The 24,609-nt window shown below is 38.1% G+C and overlaps 2 protein-coding genes across 2 annotated transcripts; both read left to right on the top strand.

Moving 5' to 3' along the window:
* Positions 1 to 718: 718 nt before the first annotated feature.
* LOC106904391 (immunoglobulin-like and fibronectin type III domain-containing protein 1) lies at positions 719 to 11,347 on the top strand (the record flags this gene model as incomplete). Its single annotated transcript, XM_014968719.2, has 24 exons — positions 719 to 872; positions 1,011 to 1,150; positions 1,278 to 1,377; positions 2,087 to 2,129; positions 2,215 to 2,386; positions 3,183 to 3,381; positions 3,538 to 3,810; positions 3,917 to 4,273; positions 4,449 to 4,568; positions 4,950 to 5,039; positions 5,182 to 5,307; positions 5,524 to 5,643; positions 5,892 to 6,008; positions 6,318 to 6,442; positions 6,577 to 6,718; positions 6,802 to 7,095; positions 7,727 to 8,023; positions 8,179 to 8,358; positions 8,457 to 8,585; positions 8,679 to 8,987; positions 9,094 to 9,179; positions 10,110 to 10,302; positions 10,376 to 10,672; positions 10,761 to 11,347. Coding segments are annotated over 24 exons (4,650 nt in total), but the record flags the coding sequence as incomplete, so codon positions are not given.
* Positions 11,348 to 16,496: 5,149 nt separating this feature from the next.
* LOC106918285 (uncharacterized) lies at positions 16,497 to 24,558 on the top strand. The gene is made up of 5 exons (XM_014987896.2): positions 16,497 to 17,337; positions 18,901 to 19,376; positions 19,719 to 19,776; positions 20,761 to 21,899; positions 22,747 to 24,558. The coding sequence occupies exons 1-4, from the start codon at positions 17,059 to 17,061 to the stop codon at positions 21,892 to 21,894; spliced, it is 1,947 nt and encodes a 648-aa protein (XP_014843382.2). The 5' UTR covers positions 16,497 to 17,058; the 3' UTR covers positions 21,895 to 21,899; positions 22,747 to 24,558.
* Positions 24,559 to 24,609: the final 51 nt, after the last annotated feature.

Genomic DNA, 24,609 nt, shown 5'->3' with positions numbered 1-24,609 from the left:
CACTGTTTTCGCTCTAATCCCCAGATTGTTGGATATCATGACAGAAATACACATCCATAGCCTGACTCTGATCTGTTCACTTGGGATTAAAATCTGAAATAAACTCACACAGTATATGCTTATTGTAACGCATACTAACTACACCTGTTAATTTTTATTCCTATTGTTTTGTTTCTCTGTCTTTAGCATGCTATACAAATTATGAAGTAGAAAATAAAAACAGCAAATAGGACAAAGTGACGATCAGATTATTTTTTAAAGTGATTTGGAAAATTAGCAGCTACTAACTTTAACTTTTCCTGTAGAATAAGGAATAGGTCAGTTGAGGTAAAATGATAGTGAGAGTAAATAATCTGTAGCTGTCAGCAAGAACTTTTTAAAAGAGATTATAGGTCAAATCCACTATGCTTATTACATGATTACATGCCTTTGGAAATCCAAAAAGTGTACATATTTATGAGTCAGGTTTGTAGCCTTTTATAACGTATAAATAATACATTCTGGCTTTTGCAAACAAATGTTAAAAATGGTTTATAAATGTACTTGAAAGAAATAAAAGATAAGCAGAAACCTAAAGTTGCAAATATACACAAGTAATTTCGGCAGTTAAAAATAACACTTTTTCTTACTTTTGAAATAAAAAACACTCTTTTTCCACATTCATTTAAGAAAGAGGTTGACCTGATTATTGATTTGTTAAAACCCTTTTCATTGAATAATTCTCTCAACATTCTTTTTACTTAATTTAGCTGCAATCCGGAGGAGATCTAAAACCCCTGGAGTGATGATCACACAGTATGCAGCAATTTTACCTGAGGGTAAAAGTACTCCAGACTTCCAATGCAAACCCATGCCAGTTACAGTCAAGGAAGGTACACATGAAATCAAAACAAAAAAATACATATGATTGACTCAATGTGTTTTTAACAATATGTTTTTCACCAAAACAAAGTTGAAATAAAAAAAAAAATGCAACAACAAATGAGAATCTTTTGAAAACGTCCTTTTAGGAAATTTAGCCATTTTCAAGGCGGTGGTGACAGGGGACCCAAAACCAGATGTTTCATGGAGAAGAGCGAAAGGGAATCTGGCAGACAAGGAAAAGTTCCAAAGGAAATATGATGAATCAACAGGGGAACACATATTAGAGGTAACCAACTGAATGTGTTATAACACAGTTTGGCAAAAAAAAAAAAAAAAAAAAACTGAGCAAAGCAGGAAGGTGTGACAACACTACAACATAGTATGTATGTATGTATGTATGTATGCATTTTCAGATTCATAAAGTGTCTGCAGAGGAGGCTGATACGTACAAATGCTACGCTGTGAATGAATGTGGCAAAGCTGTCTGCACCACAACATTAAGCATTGTTGACGGTAAGACTGACTTCTGAGTTAATGTTACTTTAAATTGTACACTGCCTACTGTGAACAATTAAGTAGAAATATAAATTCATATGAACTCAACTGTGATAGACTATGAGCAGTTGGCAGAACCTCTGCAATGTGAATGCAGAAGCTACTAATAGAGACTAAAAATAAAGAGCATCGTTAGATGCAAGTTTTAGGATGTAGTGTTTTAAATTTTACTAGTATAGAGAGTAATGACTAAAAAAGAAAAATATTATTATTAAGTCAATCACTTTTTATGTATTCTTGAACTTTTGTGTAAAATGTTTTTTAGCCTACTTATTCATCTGACAGGATTTTTTGTGTGCAGATAGTGAAATCAAACTCAAGATAAACTTGTAGCAAATCATTATTTGAAAACAGCATTTTGTATTTAAATAGTTGACCTTGTGTAATATTAACAATTATTTAATGATTTAAAACATTCAAATTCAACAAGAAAGTGAAAACAGAAACTTATTAGTGGGCAGATTCTTTTCGTACATCACTGTATTCAAAATGTTCAAAGTGACTTAAAATATCCACGTTGTGTTAGTGTCGTAGAAATGTTTGGTGCAGTAGTAGAACTTTAGATTAATAACAATAATAATAATAATAATAATAATAATAATAATAATAATAATAATAATAATAATAATAATAATAATAAGTTAGCAAATGTTTTGCTTCTGTCCAGGTTCAACAATTCCTGAAGATTTCAGAAAGCTGCTAAAGAAAAGGTAAGCATTTTAAGCAGCTCAATCCTAGCATTTCTGATGCAACATTGATTACAGTAACAGTGACATTCAATGTTAAATACTTTAGCAAAGCACAGACAGCAGGTGGAGATAACGATGAAACTTTCTGGGATGCGATGATGAATGCTGACAAAAGAGACTACGAGAGCATCTGTTCTGAGTATGGCGTAGCAGACTTGAACACGATTCTCAAGAAACTTGAGGAGAAGAGAAACCAGAAAGGAAAAAACAAGCAGAAGGTATGAAAATGTAACAAATATTATTGAATGGCAATACATTTTATGTGAATTTATTACAGCATGTTTTAATGATCACAATGCCAATAAAAAAAATAAAAAATACAATCTCAGAGCATTAGCTGTGAGCTACTTCACCCAGTCAACAAAATCCGTGCTGCTGCCACAGCTGCCAACTTTCAATTAAGCTTGTAGAGAGAAAAGTTTAGCACCCAGTTAAGGACCAGAAGTAATGGCCCGATTTGTGTGTAATTTGGTACTTCTGCGCGACCAGAGGTGAGAATGTAGCAGTGGTCGGCAGAGCAGCTCTCTGGAGTGTGGCTAACGCATAAAAGAAAATCACTTCTTTCCCCCTGAAAGGTGGGAAAAGATCTACAAGGCCTGCTGCAGCAGAGCGTGCAGGATTAGTAAAAGCAGGACAGACACACACTCTTCAACATCTGTTGATATTTATGCGATCTGGAAAATACTGTCCATCCCTGAAATGCTGTACCTCAAACTGCAAAACCGTTTCTAACAGCTTTTCATCAACTGAACTGAGATTCCGAAATCCTTCTCAATCTCCACTCATAACAATGGCATTTATTACCTTTGATAAGGGCTGATGAAATTAATATTTGTATTTTAATAATCTAACTCCAACAACAACCCAGTGTTCTGTTTTCTATCCCAATCCAGTGTCATGTTTTAAAGTGTTAATGCGTCCAATAAACATGTCTGTGCTGGGCTAAGGTGGGAATTTTAGATTAAACACTAACTACCAAATACTTTTAACTCCTGCGCTTCTTCACTTATGCAGGATGTTATAATATCCTTTGACAATGATGCTAAAAAACAGGACATTCAGAGTCTTGGGAAGAAAAACTACATCAGAAACGAAGGCACCGTGCAACATGACACGGGGATTTATATTGGGGATGTTGAAGAAGCTAATCGCCACAACAGGCATCTAACTCTGGTTAATGCTGAAAAAGACCTGCTCCTCACAGAGTTCAAAAGTAAGTTCAAAAACAAAACGAGCTTGACGCTGTTGAGAATTTAAAAAAATATGTAGTTGCTTTATTTCAACACAGACAATTAATGACTGTTGCTACATGTGACAGGTTGAACTGAATGAGTTCAATTTCTTAAAGTGTCATTTTCCCTCCCTCTAGTTTCCAATGTGGATTTTGTGATCAAAATTCAAGAGATTAAAGCTGAAGAAAGTGATGATGCTCTCTTTGAGTGTGTGCTAACACACCCTCTACCTAAGATTACATGGATGAGAAAAGGTGTCCTCCTGGAAGATGGGGAGAAGTGCAACATAACTGTGTCTGACAACAGACTCATCCACCGGCTGCTCATCAAGGACTGCACGAAACTGGACAAAGGAATCTATTCTGCTGTAGCAGGGATTATTTCCTGCAGTGCCTGGCTGGTGGTAGAAGGTAACATCCTTTTCTACAGAACAATCCATTAACAGATACCAATGTGATGTGGTCAGTGATTGGCTGAAAATGAGCAACGTATTCGTCGTTCTTAACGTGCTTGCAGATCAGCGCAACCCGACAGGTGATGCTAAGAAAGCTATCCGCAAAACTGCGAAGGCTGCCGGGGTTCAGGCTGACCTGGAAAAAGTGGCCAAAGAGCAGCAAATAAAAATCCAGGGAGAAATGGAGAAGATTTTAAAAGCTGTCAAAGAAAAATACTCAGAAGCAGAAAAACTGAAAGGAGAAATACTAACTAGGGGAGACGACTGCAGTGGAAGTGATAAGAGAAGTAAAACGCAGAGGAAAAACACAAAAGATGGCACTGTGACAACGTCTGAGGATAATGGGTGTATAACAGAAGACGGTGACCTAAAGAAGAAGAAACAAACCAAAGGTCAAGCTGGTTGTAACTTAACGTCAGGTAAAGTCAGTTCTTAACCTGAAAAATCCATTTCCACAACCTGCTAGAAACACTGTTGTAGAAAAAGCTTTATAGGAAAAGTACACAAAGTATTGTTGAGAACATTTACTTTACTGGATTTAATTCATGCTTACTGGTGGCTCAGTTAAGATTAACTGGTTTTCTGTGTTTAAAGAGAGGAAAATCATGAAAGATGGCGCTTTAACAACATTTGAGGATTGTGATGTGACAAGAGAAGGGGAGCAAATGAGAGCTGGGGGCCTAAAGAAGGAAAAACAAAGGACAACCCAAGCTGGTAAAGTCTGGTTTTTACCTGATGAATCCAGTCCCACAACCTACTACAACTGCTGCTAAGCGTTCTGATCAGAACAAAAACAAGTTATTCTCTATTTCATTCACCTTATTGGATTTAAATCAGGGATAAGTAGCTGTTAAATGACTGAAAAACAACTGAGTTTAAAGAGAGATCAGTCACATGTACTTCTGAAATACATTTGTTTAAATGACTGAACCAGAAAGGCTTAAAGAAAAAAAAAAAAAAAAAAGACCAGATCTGCCAATTACAACAAGGACATAGTGATGCATTTCATTTTTCATATTAGTAACTTTTACTTTACATACTGATTTCACAGCTAATTTGCCTCTCCCATTTACTGTTCATTTGATTCTATTAAAGGAGAGCCCTTTGAGGACAGTCAGGATCCTGGACATGGGAGTAATGTTTCAAACATACAGCAAGACCAAGAAGCAGAGCATGATGTAACCGGTGAGAAACATCTCATAAAAGTAGAACCGCTCCAGAACTAACAACCTAAGAATAGTTCACTTTTTATGGCATATTTTCTTCTTGAGTGTGCTTTGGGAAAAGTCCTTAAATATGCTTATATTATTGGTGTGTATCTGTGCAGAGTTCATAGATCAATGGGATGATGTTGTCCAACAGCTGAATCAGTTCAGAGGAAATACGAATTGCAATAAGTCAGCAAGAAACCAACAAAAAACAAATAATGCAGACTGGAAAGAACAGGCATCAGGTAAGAAAGGACATTAATACAAAGAAACTGACATATCTTTCGAATCACTATATTAAGATAAATTTAAATAAAACTGCTTTTTAGATTCCACTCTTGTAAGAACTGATTATCCCAGTCTTTTAAACCCAATTAAAATTGACAACATTTTGCAGCCAAATGGAACTGTAATATTTTTTTGCATGTGGATAACTTTTTGAAATAATATCTGACACACAGATTCAAATGGACAAGTAAGCGACGATGAACTAAACACTGAGGAGATCAAGGACTCCGCTGACCGAGGAAAGTACCAACAAAGTTTAAAGCAAAACAAAAAGTCTCAACATGCAGCCAACGGTAAGAAGTACAACATCACTGCATAAAATTATTGTTTTGATCAAAGGCGGCAGACCTTTGGAAATAATATGCTCTAAACACGAGTGCACACTTTGTTATTGTATGAGTAAAAAGTTAAATGTTTCATTAACATGAAGACAAAATGTCTAGGATTTGCCATGTTTACAGACGTAAGAGAGCTATATCTTACTCTGTCTGCCTAGTGGATTGAAAAGTAGGCAAATAAAATGTATTTGTGATTTTAAAAGGCAAGTGTGTGTTTCCGGGAGAGCACGGTGAGTGTGACGAGACTGAAAATGTGAACCACTCTGCCAACCACACAAGGCGTAAAAGACAAGGCCTTCTGGTTACAGATTCGTTGACTGGTGAGTAATCAATTAGATGCATGCTGTAGGTTTCTCTGTACATTTCTCTGTGTGTTTTGGTGAACACTCATCAGTCCACATTGCACATGTTCCGTTTTTCTGCTTTTGACATCAATTTTAAGTGAACCAAATTTACCATTTGGCTGATGTATCCAAACCACTAAGAGCTGTAATGTTCAGCAGGGTCATGATGCTAGGCACTGTCAGTATATGTGCTTGAAAGAAAATATATATATAGCAACAAATATCTCAGTAACTCCAATTTCTTATGACATGATGATTTAAAAATAAACTCGACTCTGTCTTTAGATCCAGGCGTTCAGTTTATCTGGGGTTTGTCAGATGTCGATGCAATCATCCATGAGAGTGCTGAGTTAATGTGTAAGCTCAGCAGGGAAGACTGTGAGGGAGTCTGGTTCAGAGATGGAAAACAGGTTTGTCATGAAGGTCAAATTCATCTTTTTTGCCTCAGAGTAGTTGTCATTTTATACTGTGTTGTTTCTTAGCTTAAATACTGTCCGTCACTGTGCTTGAGATATTTCATGTGTTAAATATTAAACCCCAACAGATTTACCCAGATGATAATGTCTCCATCACTATGAATGGACCCATCCATAAATTAGTGATAATGAAATGCAGCGAGGACAACTCTGGAAAGTACCGCTTTGAAGCAGATGGTCGTAAGACAGAGGCAATGCTCAGCATCCGAGGTTTGTGTATTCATCAAGGAATTAAATAAATGATTAATAATGTCAAAGAACTAAAATTATCTCAACTGGATCGATATGTTTAGATCCTCCAAGGTTTGACCCAGAAGACCTCAGTGCTTTCACCAGGCCTCTGGCAGTTAAAGTGGGACACAACGCCACCTATAAACTCCAATTCATTGGCCACAAACCTATAAAAGTTCAGTGGTACAAAGATGGTGATGAGCTGAAAGACGACAACAGCACAATGATAGAAAGATCTGCGAGTCACACCCGCTTACTCCTGAGCAGATGCCAGAGAAGAGACACTGGAGAGATCAAGATAAAGATTAAAAATGACCATGGCTTCACTGAGGCAGTATCACAGCTTGTTGTGCTTGGTAAGTGACTTGTAGCAGTTTAGACATCAACGAGTGGGTTTGCTTTTTTAATATGAAGCAGATTCTAGATGTCGGGTAATCTAGGTTAAGATGATATGAGCAGAATGTTAACATGGTATTTGTGTTAGGTCAAAGTGACGTTTCTAAAACTTGAACTAGACTTTATCAAAGATCTTGTCACACAAACAAATGGCAGGTCACCCAGGAGTAAATTTCACTGCTGTGTCTTAATTGTTTCTAAGACTAAAAAATCAGAAGCCAGTTTGTCGAGAGTCAAGCAATGTTTTCTTACCAGTAATCCAGCAGAACGCTAAGTGATGTTTGACTGATTGCTGCTTATAAATATAATATTTCTGGAAAATATGGCTTATATTTATCACAACTGTCTTTTCTACACCAAAATGCATCAATTGAATGTTAGGCCATCTGTTCTGTCACAGATCTGAATGTACGTTCAAATGGTAGCTCTTTGACTAATACATTGTTTTCTTACAGTGTGGTCCCTTGTTTTGATAAAAAATGTGTCCCAGAACTAACTCTGGATATTTGCCTTTACAAAATGCAGTTTTAATCCCTTATTCACAAGCTGTGAAGAGACTTCACAAAGCTTTTTTTTTTTTTGATGTTTCAGACAAGCCATCTCCCCCCCTGGGACCTGCAGAGGTTACTGAGAGTTCAGCCTTATGCATTGAATTCAAGTGGCGTCCCCCAAAGGATGATGGCGGCTCACCAGTGACTAACTACATATTGGAGCGTCAGCAAGTGGGACGAAACACCTGGAAGAAAATGGGTGAAATACCAGGTGTGCCCATCTACCGGGACACAGATGTGGACCGTGGGAGAAAGTACTGCTACCGCATCTGGGCAGTAACTTCAGAGGGAATGAGCGAAGTGATGGAGACGGATGAAATGCAAGCTGGAAAATTTGGTAAGTCGAAACAATGTTAGTGATGTTTGTGAAATGTGCTGAAAATCTGAAAAGAATTCCAGCAGTAATTTGGAAAAAAAAAAAAAAAAACCTTAGTTGCAACTAAGTAAAGCTTCAGCTTCACGCGATTTCTGTTTTGTTTCTGAACTCTTCAGCTTTTCCAGGCCCTCCAGCACCTCCCAAGGTAGTCAGTGCATTCAATGACTGCATCAACATCTCATGGTCTTCCCCATCTAGCACTGGAGGGTCACGTCTCCTGGGCTATATTTTAGAGAAGCGCAAGCAGGGAAGTAATCTTTGGACTTGCGTTAATGCACCAGATGAAATAATAAAAGGTATTTACTTACAGTATCTGGAAGTGGTATGAGTGTGTCTGCAAATGAGTATGGCTGTTTTATTGTTTTATTTTTGTTTGCTTTAAAATGGCTTCTAGAGAAAAAGTATGCCGTGAAAGATGTTGTGGAAGGTATAGAATATGAGTTCAGAGTTTGTGCCGTAAACCTCTCAGGAGCTGGTGAATTTAGCAACGCATCAGAGTTTGTTTTTGCAAGGGATCCTAAAAGTAAGTATTATAAAATAGTATTAAAGAACCAAATATGATAAATAAAGTGCACGTATTGAAAATACTAATCATATCAATCCTATATTTGTCTAGAGCCTCCAGGTAAAGTAACAGGCCTGAAGGTGACAGAAACATCGTACAGCAACATGGTTGTGACTTGGACAAAACCTGAAGACAAATCAGGCATACAGGATGAAGCTAAGGGATATTTTGTGGAGATCCGCCGGGCGGATTGCATAGAGTGGTGCCGCTGTAACAGCAGCCCCGTTATCATGACTTCCTTTAACGTGAAAGGCCTCAAGTCTATGGATATGTACTGGGTGAGAGTCATTGCTATAAATGATGGGGGAGAAGGCACACCAGAGGAGCTGCCAAACTATATCCTTGCAATGCCTTTGCCTGGTATGTCAACACTGCATGATTTCTACTGTTCTGATGCTTTTAGTATTTGCTTTTTCTGTTTTAGTCTAAATATAAACTAAAACTGATTTTGTTGTTCTCAATAAAGTGAGACCAAGGTTCACAAACAACAAGATGAAGAGTTTCATAGTTGTGAGGGCAGGAAACTCTGTCAGGATAACTGTTAACTTTGAGGTAAGATTTACTCAAGTCACTGATCTGACTCTGAGTAAAAATATTTTTTTTATAATTAGCATGTTCGCTTATAACATATTGTACCTTGTAAAAGTATTCACATCCCTCAATCGTTTTCACATTTTGTTCTGTTACAACCCTAAACTTCAATGCATTTAATGAAGATTGTGTGCAACAGATCAAGAAAAAGTATAATTGTTCTCGATTTTGACAAAGAAGAAATTGTGTAAAGTTTTAAATATTTGTGAAGAAAACACTTTGTAGCAACGTCTTACTTCATTTGTAGCTGTGTTCTGGGGTATACTTCTGATAGCTTTGCTCACTCTTCATCACAAAGTACCTCAAGCTGAGACAGATTGAAGAGCTTTTCTCAAGATCAGTTTTTAAGTCTTGACTTAAAGACTTAATTTTGCTCTGAACTTTGGCTTAGCCATTGTTGTACATGAACATGACTTCATGTTAACCATGCTATTGTAGCTTTGGGTTTATGTTTATTAGTGTTGTCCTGCTGGTAGGTGAATATCTGCCTCAGTGTTAAGTCATCCAAAATGTTTTTCTCGAAGACTATCCTGAATATAACTACATCCATCTTTGGATAAACTATTTTCTGTCACTAAAGAAAATATGTACCACCATACAGATTATGTTGTCAGGGTGATAGATTGAGAATGCTGAAAACAGGTTTCAGTCTCATTTGATCAGACATTTGGACCTCAGCATTTCCTCTAGTTATCATTAGCCTTTTAGCTACATCACTGATGATTACTCTCTTTTCCTGGCTAGTCAGTTTAAGTCTCATGGCCATATCTTGGTAGGTTTTGCACTTGTGCAATACTATTCATTGAATGGCAAATTGAAAAGTTATCCAACTTTTGTTTTAACCTAATTCTATTCAAGCTACACCACTACTTTTTTTTTTTTTATAAACAGGCTTCCCCATGGCCAGAAATTACATGGTTAAAAGACAACGTCCCAGTGATGAAGCGTGTTACAATCAGTAACTCTGACGGCTCATCTCAGCTGCTGATTCCCACCTCTGAGCGCTTGGATTCGGGCATCTACTCTGTCTTGGTGAAAAACATTGTTGGACAGGAAACTTTCAGTACGGAGGTTAGGGTAACAGGTAAAACTATATCTTCTGTGAGTTTTGGCTTATGTGCGTGACTTCAGTTATATAAGGAAAACTCTGTTCCCAGATGATCCAAAGCCTCCTGGACCAGTGGAACTGGAAGAAAGTGTTCCTGGGACTGTGACTGTGATCTGGCAACCTTCTCCTGATGAGAAGCGTGATGATCGTCTCCACTATACAGTGTCCAAACTGGAATCCACCAAGCACACGTGGACCACAGTGGCCGACAGGCTCTTCAATAACAGGTTCACAGTTTGCAACATCATGGAAGGGAGGGAGTACCATTTCCGAGTGTACGCCAAAAATGACATGGGTGTATCAGCACCCTCAGAATCCCCAATCTGGGGGATGGAAAAGAAGAAAGGTGTGTTTTTTTTTTTTTTTTTTGTCTTCTGGTTCAAATCAGTTAACTTTAAGAAAAACACACTAACTCTATCTGTAATCTCCTGCAGAAAAGATGGTGATAACCGAACCATCTAAAAAGGACTGCGATCTGCGATGTGCTCCAACTTTCATTGTACCTTTGAAGCCTCAAACTGCCACAGTAGGCTATGAGTGTTATATGAGCTGTGCAGTGAAGGGAGACCCCGCAGCTCGTATCACGTGGTATCGAAACCACGTCAGCATAAACACAGATACCAACTACTACGTCTCCAATACATGTGGTGTCTGCTCCTTGCTGATACTTCGTGTAGGCCCCAAAGACGTAGGAGAGTATAAAGTTGTTGCTGAAAACAGCTTAGGACGAGCTGAATGCTCCACAGTGCTCAGTGTCAGAGGTAAGACTGAAACATGGCTGCACTTCTGTTTCACGAAAAAAGTATACACACCCCTGTTAGCATGCCAGGTGATACTGATTTCCATACGAAATGTTTCCCTTTTTTGGAGCTATAACCTGCATAACCAAATTGACACACAGGCTGAAATATTTCCAGTGAGGGGTTGCAAAAATGCTCCAAAACTAAAGACATTTTTTTCCTATGCACAGCTCTCTTCAGTTTGCCCCATAGACCTACAGTTAGATTCAGGTAAAGACTGACAACTTTCTATCAGAAGGTGTTAGCACATTGTCCCCATGTATGTGAGAATATACAAATTTGTTTCAGCAAAATGCATTTTTTTTGGGGGGGTTTTTTTAAGAAAACACTTCTGTCTTGCCATCGTTTCTCATAGCATGTAAATATGGAGAATAGGGGATAATGCCACATCTCCCATACGGGCAAAAATTGCCTGGTACTCATTTTGCTTCACTGCAGTCATTTCAGACAATAGGAACCTCCTTGACTAGTTTTCATCTCATCTTTTCAGCAATTTTGGATGAATCTACAATTCTTGGTGAGATCCCTGTTGTGCAGTATTTTTCCCAGCTTGATGAAGATCATCTTTGGAGTGTTCCCAACATACTGAATGCCTTGGAAATTGTTTCGTAGTCTTTTCATGATCAATACCTTTTGACAAAGAGATCCTGCCAATGATAGCAGGTTTTTTTTACTCACTCCTACCTAGCATAAGCTTAAATGTGGTGGTTACGTTTTAACACAATCTTATAAGAAGGTGGGTGCAACCATTTTAATTAAAGTTTCTATTTTTCCCTTTAAACAATTTTAGATTATTTTTTAAATGGGTTGTACAGGTTATATGTCACATTGAGGGTAGAAAGGTTCTAAAATTTATTTTGGTTTAAATTTTTCATGTCACTAAAATCTAGTATTTTAACAGGATTATGTAAACTTTTAATAACAGATTGAAAGTAGTAAATGTGAGTTAATTATGGTGTTATCTGTGTCTTTATACAGAGTGAAGAAGTTGAAGACACCGACATTCGAAGGTCATCTGTCCATCATGAGAAGATGAGGATGGTGGTGACACACTGAAATAATATGGATTCAATTTTAGCTTTGGAAATAAAGCCATTTCAATAGTAAAGCTCTCGATTTGTGACATTCTGTGGATGAATATTTCCAATCATAATTTATTCTCTTGCCTGTTGTCTTTTATATTTAATTTTTTAAATACAGTGACTCATTGCCTCAGAGATATTTTAAATAAGATTTGTACCTTTAACAGTACAGTAATGAAACCTCTCCTTGGTTTTTGTGTATCCTAGAGAGATTTGTTTTTAGTCCAAAGAAAAACTTTGTAAAACATTCAGAAAGCCTGAACTTTACTTTAAGAGCTTCTGACCTTCTAACACAGGGGTGTCAAATTCAATTTCACCAAGGGCCACTTCAGCATATTGGCCACCCTCAACGGGCCACATCGACGTACAAATCAGGAGTGCATACCTGCTAAAACAGCCCAGACAAAAGGTTGACTTCCCTCATTCAGTTCTGTAGAGGCTTATAATGAGTCAATGGTCCAGGTGTGTTAGAGAAGGAATCCATCTAAAGTTGCAGATGGAAGCTCTGGAAAACTAGACTTGGGCACCTCTAGCATAAATGTATAAAAATACAATGTTAAAAATAAATTAAACACCACCTCATATTGTTAAATAACTGATTTTATGTATTGAAGTTTTAAATATTAAATTTGAGTTTCCATGGATGTAAAATTACTGCTCAGTTTAAAAATTACAATATTTAAATCAGTGTTTAACGGTAAGCAAACAAATAATAAAAAACAAGTCACATGGGCATTATAGACTTTATGCAAAGATTTAGTCTCAGAGGCAACTGAAATCAGTTAATTAAAAAAATCCTTTCTGAATATCATCTCATGGTCTCTGAACTAAATGCGTCTTTCTGACAGCGTGTTGAAGAGTTATGAACAGGACGCTTTGGAGCGTCTGGTTAGGAAGCGCATTACAAACCTTTGGTTGAAATGTAGTTTGTAGTCAATTCGTGCTCAAAACCTATTTTAAGTCAATCATTGGCCTATAAAATGCTGGGGGGCCACATGTGGCCGGCGGGCCTTTAGTTTGACACGTGCATTACGCCATAGAACTGCCAGTTGGTAATTGAAGTAAAGTAGCTTCGATTTCAAAGAAGCCTACATTGAAGTCGATTGGCAAATGAACCATCACAAAAGAGGAAGGCTCTTGTTGTCTCACTGCACCCCAAGAGATGCATAACCTACAAAAAATGTTTCTGTCTGGTTTCAAACCAGAGACCTTTAGCGTGTTAAACAAACGTGATAACCACTACACTACAGGAACTGAACTTCTCTGCTTTGTTTCAGTTTGAGGTTCCAAAGTTGATGATGTGAGATGCAACGCATGAAAATGTCAGCTGAGGCTTGCACTCAGATGCCTGGATTCAGAGTACAGACCATGACACCACAGAACCCTTGTTGACCTTTAGTAAACACCTGTGATGAATAGAACATGCAAAATCTGTTTTTGAACCAGAGACCTTTTGCGTGTAAAGCAAACGTGATAACCACTACACTACAGGAACTGAACTTCTCTGCTTTGTTTCAGTTTGAGGTTCCAAAGTTGATGATGTGAGATGCAACTTGAAAATTTCAACTGAGGTTTGCACTCAGATGCCTGGATTCAGAGTACAGCCCATGACACCACAGAACCCTTGTTGACGTTTAGTAAACACCTGTGATGAATAGAACATGCAAAATCTGTTTCTGTCTGGTTTTGAACCAGAAACCTTTAGCATGTTAAACAAACGTGATAACCACTACACTACAGGAACTGAACTTCTCTGCTTTGTTTCAGTTTGAGGTTCCAAAGTTGATGATGTGAGGTGCAACTTGAAAATTTCAACTGAGGTTTGCACTCAGATGCCTGGATTCAGAGTACAGACCATGACACCACAGAACCCTTGTTGACGTTTAGTAAACACCTGTGATGAATAGAACATGCAAAATCTGTTTCTGTCTGGTTTTGAACCAGAAACCTTTAGCATGTAAAGCCAACAATACTTACAAATAAAAAATGGTTCAAAAATAAAATTAAGACATTAAATAAAAAAATATCTGAAATACAATCACTTGAAAATTAAAAATGGTTCAAAAATAATATCAACACTTCAAAATACAAAATCTCTGGAAAATAAAATATTATGTTGTTTTTTAAAAACATTGGAATATAAGCACTTTTATCAAATCTCCATTGTGGTAAGATCATGTAAGTTCTTCTTAAATCCATGGAAACTCAACAGTTTGTAAGGTAGGTGAGTTAGCTCAACAGGTTAGAGCACTGTGCTGGTAATGCTGAGGTCATCGGTTCAAACCCCGTATGGGGTAATTCACGTGCAAGGTCTTTCAGATAATCAACACTTCAAAATAAATAAGGGTTCAAAAATAAAATCAACACTTCAAAATAAATAAGGGTTCAAAAATAAAATCAACACTTTACAATAAATAAGGGTTCAAAATAAAATCAAGGTTTCAAAAATAACATCAACACTTTAAAATTAAAAAATGGTTCAAAAATAAATTCAACACTTTACAATCAAAAAAATGGTTCAAAAATGAAATCAACACTTAAAAATAAAAAAACGGTTCAAAAATAAAATCACCATTTTACAATAAAAAAAATGGTTCAAAAATAAAATCAACAGTTCAAAATGTATAATGGTAACTTTCTGTCTGTTCAGTCCATAAACTAAGCCTGGGATCAAAAAATGTATTGAAGATGTCATTAGCAGAGACAGAGGCTTGGCTAAAAAATAAAATCAATACTTACAAATAAAAAATGGTTAGGAAGCGCATTACAAACCTTTGGTTGAAATGGCATGTTAAATTCAAGTCTCCATTACAGACCAGAGAAAACTAAAGAGAATGCAAAGTTGTGTTAATCCATTTGAGGAGCCGGTAGTTTATCTGGAGGAAATAAATGACGATGCAAAAGTTAATTAGACTGTAACATGCGCAGTCCGCTGCTCAACCACTGCGGACGTGGCTCCGCCGCTGCGAAGAATTAGAAACCGCTGGAAGTAACTCATCCAGCGGATTTAACAAATGGAGCCTTCTTGGTGCACGTTACCCAGGAGAGCGGCGTTCTGGAGGAGCTGCAGACGTAACATCTGTCCGTTTTGGAGAAGCGAAACCACGCAAAATAAATAAATAAATAAATAATCCTGGTAAAAGCGCAGACCGGACCACGCAGGGTAAAACACTCACAGAGTTCAGTTGATCTGTTTGGATCAGACAGATCCAACTTACTGATGAATTAGGCAGATTTTTCTGCAGATGGGAACCAGGAGGAAGTGCGTTCAGACCCCAGCGGGTGAAGTGATGCTAATTTAAGTGACGTCGCTTAATTTAATTTATTAAAAGTTATTGGGGTGGTTTTTGTCACTACGAGAAAAATGTAGATGCATTTATCTGCTTAATTTGTGATGGGATCTGGATTCACTGTGAATATTAACTAAACCGCATAAAATGTGACTAAATAGCCGATGTTAATATGATTGTAATTTCACGGATAAAATAGTACAGGACCGATTTTTTTTTTTTTTTTATGTTGTCGGTCAAGATAACGTCTAGCGCGACCTGCCGCCCTGACACCAACTCACATCTTCATTCACAGTCTTACTTGTAAATCGATTTTTCTTTTCTTGGACGTTTTTATGTTAGCTTGTCGATGTCTCAGTTTTATTCGCTGGGAAAATCAATAAGCAGCTTGAGGTGACTCTGCTGCTCTCTAGTGGCGAGAAGCCGTAATGTTAGCTGGTAACAATCGGAATGCATTGTGGGAGATGTAGTCTGTAGTCAATTTGTGCTCAAAACCTATTGTAAGTCAATGTCGGCCTATAAAATGCTGCGGGGGCCACATAAAATGACATGGCGGGCCACATGTGGCCCGCGGGCCTTGAGTTTGACACATGTGTTCTAACAGATCAAATTCCACACCTAAATTTAAACAAAATTCTGACTTGAAAATAAAAGTCCACACACTGTCTTCCTAATCTGACTGAACATCAGGTAGTTGCACGAGGTTGGGCAAAAATGTCAGCCACTCGATTTAAAAGGCAGATGTATGACATATCAAAAGAGGTAATATTTGTGTGTTGCAATTTTGCATACAGCAAATTAAAAATTTAGCTCCTTTCAATTAGTCACAGTTTTTAGGAACACAGGTGTTACCCTGTGTTAACCTTTCTCCGATCTGTGATCCACGCTGCATAGGGCTCTTCAGCCTGTATGGCTCAGATTCCCATAGATCAGATGGCAGTAACACCTGCAGCTAATTTGTATCAGACATTTTAAGCCTGTAAGAGGCCTTCATATTTTAATTGACTAAATTTATATCGAAAATTTAAAAAAAAACTTGGAATTTAGGACTAAAATCAAATACTGTGGCTTACACTAAATTTTAAAAACTCCCTCAAAATAAAATATGACAAACAAATGGGGAGCTAATCTGTTCACAGTTATCACTAATAAAGATTTTTTTTTTCTTTTCCAGCGGTGCAGTAATTTTTTTTTAGCATACTGAATAGAATAAATGTCTACTTTCAAAGGTCATAGAGCTGTCATGGTTGTGCTCATAAATAGCGCCATACTCACCGTGAGCAGTGCACATGGCGGGCTACCATGGCGGGGGGTCAGCCACTCCCAGTGCCAGCCAGGCCTCACGCCCCCCTGACAAAAATCACACCGCTCTGTCACGCCTCCTTTTCTTCATCCGACTCCTCTGTGTAGCTTATCGGTTCCGCGGCCCCGGTCCGTTTTCACAGCGTCAGAAGTTAGTCAGGGCTCTCGCCGCGGCTCGTCTCTGTTTGACCCGCAGGCTGTTTGGATATCACCTCTGTGCCTGACTGGAACATCGTGTCCTTGACATAAAGGGGGAGAATGACAGCAAAGCACCGAAAAGGGAAAAGTAATCACAAACAGGAGGATAACTTTTTTAAAAGTGAGCTCTTGGAAACAGAAGTTCGCCCCGGTGGGAACAACCACACTCATCTGCTGCTTTTAGTTTCTGTCGTTGTGATCGGATGGGTCGCCGGTGCATGGTTTTTTTTCCAGCAGCACCTAACTTTAACTGACCTAACAGACAACGTCATGGGCATTCAGGTGAAAATAGCCAAACTGCAGTCTTCTCACGAGGAGCTGAGGCTGTCAAATACAAAGGTAAAAACTTAACATAGTTAAAGCTGGAGTCCTGCTTGCGGACCTGATCCGACTTGCCTTTAATGATGACCTATTTAATGAATGAACTGCTGTTTAAAATACATGTTTCTGAAAATAGAAGAACAGCCCTTGGGCCACATAGAAGCTTTAAGCTGCAGTGAAGAAAACTAAAATATGTAGGACTCTATCAAGTTTCAAAATGCCAGGAGTTTCCTGCTATTTCCAACATACACGCAGCTGTTGATGTTTGTTTCAGACCAATAAGAAGGTCATTTTAGCCAGACTCTGTATCAGATCTTTATTTTGTCAATGGAAATAATTCTACTACATTAATTAAGCAGAACAACAAACCTAAAGCAGGGCAGAAGATGCACAAACTTCATAAACAAGACAGCAATGTGCCAAGACTATATTTAGATTGAGATTTCTGATGCCAAACAACACTCTTTGAAAACTTGTGTGCAGAATGTGAGTAACAACTAATCAGACAGTTGGGAAATAAAATTATTTAAATAATGTACAATGTCGGAATATGCATATATAAGGTAGTAAGAACCTAGCAGCTCTGTTGTGTCATGGCTGCCGCGGGCTATATTTCTCTGTACTATGAGAAGTCCAAAGGGAAGACCTCTCTGTGGAAACTTTGCATGCATGAGGCTTGGTCTTTTTCAGCGAGTCTTCTCCGTATGAACAGACTTAGGAATATGCACATTTTGAGTTCATGTTCATCCATGTTTTCAAAAATTGCAAAGTTTGTTTTACCATGACCCAGATGGTCTCTGAACCAGTTTTTAGATTTTGGTTTTGTAACTAGTAGACTCAATTTAGGAATAGCTCATCTAATCATCTAATCTAGCCAGGCTGCTCTTTTGTAATCCTTTTGAAAAGCCAAATTTTTCATACGGCATTCTGGATTAGAAAATTTGGGGGACTTTTTGGAAAACTTGGAGAAATACACCTGGTAAATCTAATTGTGCAGATCATGCTAGATGGCAACATAAGATGCCAAAGGCAGATTTTAAAATGTCTTCTTTTAATTTTATTTTTGTTTCAGGAGTTCTTGTGAAATCAGGTTTACCTGTAGAGTTGTCATTGTGACATCACCTCTAGTCCCAATGAAACAAATTATTGATCAAGGTTTAAAGTTCCTTTATAGTTAAAGTAAATGACTTAACAATTTAACATGTATGAACAGTAAATATGAACTTTCTTTGCTCTGATCTATTAAGTTGGAGACAGCTGAAACTTATTTTGAATTGATCTAGTAGAGTAAATTTGTGATCTGGCACAAATCTGCATTTCAAAGTCTGCAAACAAAAGTGGCACATCTATCTTCTGAAGAAGTTAATTAGAATGGTTGGGTTTACAATATCTCAGTTCATAACCTAGAAAATCTTGCTGGATTTGAAGACTTTTTTTTACAATTCGCTAAAACCTTCAACTGCTTTCTACCCTCTTCTCTTCTTCAGTGCAAACATTTCCTTAGTATTCCATTTATCTATGGTGGTTGATGAAACTTTTAATGCTTTAGGTCTTTAAGACTATGCGTCTCCTTCATTGCAGCAACATGTTTCAGAGAACGTGAACACACGACTGGCTTCCTTGGAGGAGTCTTATGCACTGACTCAGAAACAGGTGGGCATGGCTTTGGCTATGGCCGAGCAGCTGAAGACGTCCGACCTCCCTGCTCAGGTGCTGTCTGTGCACACCGAGATGAAAACCCGTCTGGCAGAGGTGCAGCAAGCCACCGTGTCTCTGGAGCAACTGAGCCAGTTGCAGAGCATGCTGACGGGGAAGAGCGTGGAGTTTGAGGACATCAGGATGCAGATGGAGGATTTGGCTGCTCTGGGCAGGGAGCTGTCCCACAAGGTTGAGGACTTGTCTTTGAACTTTGCTGAAGCTGAATCAAAGATGGAAGAAAAGATTGCCCAGGTTACTGCAATGACCGCTACCTTGGATGGACAGACCAGTGAGATGTTGAAACTGAAAAATCAACTGGACACTTACCAGGCACAGCTGGTGGAAACTGCTAAACTCAGGTAAGTTCTGGGGGGGAAAAATGCAGCTTTTTGAGAAGTTGAGAAATCTGCTTCCTTCCTCTCACCCAGAACTTTGTCGACTTAGTCAAAGCCTTATTTTCTATCACAGTGCATGGTTTGCTTATTTGTCTAGTCCATTGTTGGTAGGTCTTGTATTCATGTTGTGAGGCTGCCCCGATCTGTCTAAGCACTTCTGTGATTTGCTCGCCTTACTTTATCGTGTTTGTTAAATGAGCACATTTGGAAAATGACATTTTGACGATTCACACAGTTTTAGAAAGTGTAGTCTATCACCACCATCACTGACAACAAGTCTGATGATGGCATTCTTGGATCTTTCAGAGCGTTCCTTGAACGTAAAGGGTCCCAGCTGTTCCTGAAGGCCAGTGAAGAGCAGCAGGTAAGCACAGTATATTCCAGTGTGAATAAATATAGCCTACACTTCATTCACAAGATACACAAGTAACCATTAGACAAGCCAATGTACGCGTGTGCTTCTGTGGTTCTCCTTTTTATTCTTATTTGGCACTGATGGAGTCCCCTGAAAAAAATATTGATACTCCCTAAACTTTTACTATCTGTCGCATCACAATCACAAACTTCAATGCACTATTGAGATTTCTCTTATAGACCAACACAAAGTGCTGCATAATGGCCAGAAATAAACAGGGTTTCCAAACATTTTTCTCATGCTCTTCATTAATCTGACCTTCATGGAAAAATGGAAAGATTTGCTGAACAAAAGCCAGAAATGTTTCCATTTGTAGTTTGCAACAAGGTAAAGACACAGCACATCTTTGAAGTAACCTGTGAACTTAAGTTGTAATTGAAGAAAAAAAATATTGTTCTGCACACAATAGACTCGAGGGATACATAGAAATACACACCGCACTTCATTTGTAAAGACGAAAAAAAAAAAAACAAGACAAAATGGATATTCTCAAGGGGTCTAATTACATTTTATAAGTACCTTTTGTCTGTACAAGCAAACACATTGTTGTTTTAAATTGGAGATGAATCAGATTCCTGCTCATATAAACATGCGTAGCTTACCAGTTTAGCAAATGTTACAGTTCCAGTAACGGTTGGCTTTTAGCAGATTAACCTTGAGAATTATGCCAGAACAGGCTCGACTCACACAGAGACATCTTCCACGGTCTCCTTACTATTTCTGTACTCTGCCTGTAGGGAGACGTTAATGAGATTTTTCTGCCATTAATTTGAGTAAAGTAATTGCTTGGTACGGCTTCACATTCAAACTGCAGTCAAACATCATTTCTGAGTCACTGCAATCACATAGCATTGACTGAAACAGCCACATGTTTAGGTGCTTCTGCGCTGCAGACTTTTCATCTGAAGTAACACTGCTCTTGTCTTGTCTTAGGTGGAAGACCAGATACAGCCTCCTGCTGAGCATCTTGAAAGGAAAGAGGCAGATGACGCTGAGGAAAAAGCAGTGGCCGAGGATGAAGAGGTAACTGACGATGAAGAAGAATTGGCTGCAGTTGATGATGAAAAAGACAAAGAGGCGGCTAAAGCCGCCGCGGAGGAAACGGCAGCTGCAGAAACTGAGGAGGAAGAAGACCTTATGGCAGCTGAACAGAACCAGGTAGCTGAAACAAATGAGGAACAAGTAGACGATGCCGGCACGAGTGAAGAAGAAAAAGAGCCTGCAGAACTTGATGAGAAGCAAATAGAGGAGGAAACAGAACCTGATGAAGAAAAGGAAGTTGCAGAACGTGATGAGGAAGAGGAAGCGGCTGCAGAACGTGATGAGGAAGAAGAGGAAGCTGCCAAACTTGAGGATCAAGAGGAGGCTACCAAAATCGAGGAGCAATTAGAGGATGTTGTCAAATCTGAGAAGCAAGTAGAAGAGGCTGCTGAACCTGAAACTGAAGACCAGGCACCTGCTGAGGAAGAGGAAGCTCCCACAACTGAGGAAATAGAAGAGGTAGCCGCAGCACCTGGAGAGGAGGACACAGAAAAAACTCCAGAAGACGCACTTCCAGCTGCTGAAGATGGACAGGAACCGTCTTCAGAGAAAGAAGCAGGAGCATCTTTGCAACAGGAAGAATATGCAGCAGCAGATGAACAACATTCATCTCCTGTTGAGCAGAAAGATGGAGAGATGGAAGAAACCGCTCCTGAAGAGGAGGGAAATGACACGGAGCGCGAAGAGTTGGAAGAGGAGGATAATGACACGGAGCGCGAAGAGTTGGAAGAGGAGGATAATGACACGGAGCGCGAAGAGTTGGAAGAGGAGGATAATGACACGGAGCGCGAAGAGTTGGAAGAGGAGGATAATGACATGGAGCTCAAAGAGTTGATTGCTGGGTCAGAAAGCAAGACAGATTATGAAGAAAAAGTTCAGGAGGAATCGACAGCCCTAGAGGAGAAACAAGAGGCAGAGACAGAGGAGGATAAAAATGGTAAAGTAAAAGAGATGACTGAAGAGGAGCCACAGGAGGCAGAAGAAGAAGAGTTATCGGAAGAATTTGCTTTTCTAGAAAATAAATGAAGCAAGTAAGAAAATCACTTTTGTGTTCCATAAATTAATTTATTGGACTCAGTAAATTGAAAATCCAATGTTTTGTGATATTATTCACTCCTTGAACATATTTGTCATGTTAGGTTTTATGTGACAGACCAACACAGAGTACTATTTAATGTAAATTGGAAGGGAATAAATATGAGGCTTTCAAACTAAAATTTTGACAAGTATGCTATTATTTTATTACATTTAAAAATCTTTGTAAGTTGTAAGTTTTGTACTAGCTCTTTAGAAAGATTGCTCAAGCACATTCAGAGTTTCAGCTTTTTTCGGAAACCTGAGATCTCGCCTTATCTCTTTTTGCATTTGGCTCCGTCCATCTTCCCATGAACTCTGACCAGCTTCCCTGAACCTGCTGAAACACGCCATGAAACCATGAAACACGGCTTTTAGTGACTTTCCTTCAAAAACGTCGTGTTTTACTTTTGTCTTCATGATGCTTTTTATTCACCGGAGTTCTCTTACAGACCTCTGATACCTTCACAGAGCAGCTGTAATATTATTGAGATTAAATTAGATAAAAGTGACGATTTATTTATTAGATGACCCCTGGAAGCAATTACTTTAATTGGATGTTCTTTGGCTATATTGGAGTAAAGAGGATATAAATGCAAGGTCGCCCTTTCCATTTTTATTTTTTTTTGTACAATATGAAAACCTTGTTTTGTTTTTGTTGGTCTGTCACTTAAAATTGACTAAAATGACATACGATGAAAAAGTTTGGGTGTGAATATTTTTGTTGTAAGACAGAGACTGAGACTACTTTTGAGAAGATGGCCCTTCTGTTACATTTCTTATGTCCTCTGATCTTTGTTACAGGTCTGGATGATGACTTTTTTTTTTTTTTCTTTTGTTAGTATGCTGAAGAAATCCACCAAGAAGAACGTGAACTTTTTCAGACTGTCTACACAATGACAAAATGCCGTTTTTGTTTAGTTTTGTTTGAAGGCAGATGACGTTTGGAAGGCAAATCAGAGTGCACTGGGCTGGAGTTTAAGTGCAACTAAAAACATCAAAATGATGAAATTTAGTTTTTTTTTTCTTTATGTTTACCTCTCAATGTCAAAAGCCTTAATTCATAACAGAGTTACCGTTTTAAAGAAAATGATCCACTCTTCATAAGTCCCACTTTTCCCATCATGTCTCTGCACAACCTGAAAGGTTTAACCAAGTAACATAAAGAAGTCACTGCATAAGCTTTTTTGGTTCAATAAAATCCCATGCGGCTTTCTCTCGGTAATTCAGCTGACAAAGTGGGAGTCATCTATTATATGGATTCATTACACACAGCGTTATGTTTTGCAAGCATTTATTTCTGCTCCTTTTTATAATTACGGCTTACAGCTAATGAGAAGCGGAAATCAAATCCCATGTCCTGGTTACGTTTGTTGGAAGCTCTGCCAAACTCTTTATTGGGTTTGCATCACTGTCCTCTCAAGACTGCGTCCCATGTTGTTTGTGCATCTTTTTTTTTAACCACACTTCTTTCCTTTTATTCAGTTTTTCTTTAATAACCATTAATATATGAACACAGAGTTGATTTTTCTGCTGCTTTAATACATTGCATTCTGTGAACAGTCAGCTTTATTATCATTTTTGGATGCTTTCTTGTGGAGAGAGGTAATGGCTTTCTGCTGAGCACCAATCAGACAGCAGTCTTCACTTCATGACTGCGTACATCAAACGGTGCCCTGAGCACAACGTTACTGTGCTAAAACCTTTTTTTTTGTCTTAGCTCATTTGTCATATGTATGTATATTTTTTTTTCTTTCTGAAATTGAATTTGGGTTTCCAACCATCAAACTTAACAGAAATAAATACTTGAAAAATATCAGTAAAATGAATCTAATAAAATAGTGGAATTAATTGTAAAGTATTGACTTTGAAATATGACATAATATATTTTACTAAGATGTACATGCATAGTTCAAGTTAGATTTATATCCTCAAGATGGTCAAAGAAATGGATCGACTTATTTCTTCGGCGGTATTTTATAACTTTAGTTTACTGTACAATGGGTAGATTTACTCAGAGTGAATACTGTTTCATGCAGCCTATAAATGGCACAGTGAAGAAGCTCAGGGACAAATCATTCTTTACATAAATAGCTGTACGGTCACCGCTGAACTATAGCAACGTTATGATGCCAAACATACTTGAACAAAAAAAAGAGCCCAAGGTTTTGAACAAATTTTGGTGTGGAAATGAGCTGGTATGAGGCCAGTGCAGGAAAAAAAAAAGGTGACGATGTATCAAGTAGATTAACCACTTCAATTTGCTGTGTCATATCTTTATAGTGTCAGACATTAATTAAAAATATGTCCTGGGTAGTAATATTTAAAGGAATATGAAACGATGGTTTTCATGGTTCCTTTGATTGCAGTCACAAATCTCATCTGCTGTGTTGGAAGTAAAGCCACATCAGGCTTTTTCAGAACTCATCAGGAAAAACCTATTGATACTGTGAATCCTCACATGACAGTTATTATTTGCTGCACAACAATAATAAGGGCAAAATATGTTACTTTGTGAATTTTTACTGAATCTGTCTGTTTTGGTTTTCTTTGGTATGGTTTCTGTTAATGTGTGTCGGTACCCTCTGTTGTTAAAATAAACCCTCTTTCCTTTTATATACTCGATGTAGTGCTGTTCTATCACATTCATATGCTGAACAGATTGAC

The sequence above is a fragment of the Poecilia mexicana genome, unplaced genomic scaffold (assembly GCF_051168715.1).
Source record: "Poecilia mexicana isolate PSO_F unplaced genomic scaffold, ASM5116871v1 scaffold_7, whole genome shotgun sequence".
Taxonomy (NCBI): Eukaryota; Metazoa; Chordata; class Actinopteri; order Cyprinodontiformes; family Poeciliidae; genus Poecilia; species Poecilia mexicana.
This window is presented reverse-complemented; position numbering and strand designations above follow the sequence as displayed.

What these genes read in the sequence shown, in the direction of transcription:
- LOC106918285 (XM_014987896.2), top strand. Translation starts at nt 17,059, where the DNA reads ATGACAGCAAAGCACCGAAAAGGGAAAAGTAATCACAAACAGGAGGAT. An exon ending in TGAGGCTGTCAAATACAAAG is followed by an intron (nt 17,338 to 18,900) that starts GTAAAAACTTAA and finishes CCTTCATTGCAG; the next exon opens with CAACATGTTTCAGAGAACGT. An exon ending in GTGGAAACTGCTAAACTCAG is followed by an intron (nt 19,377 to 19,718) that starts GTAAGTTCTGGG and finishes TGGATCTTTCAG; the next exon opens with AGCGTTCCTTGAACGTAAAG.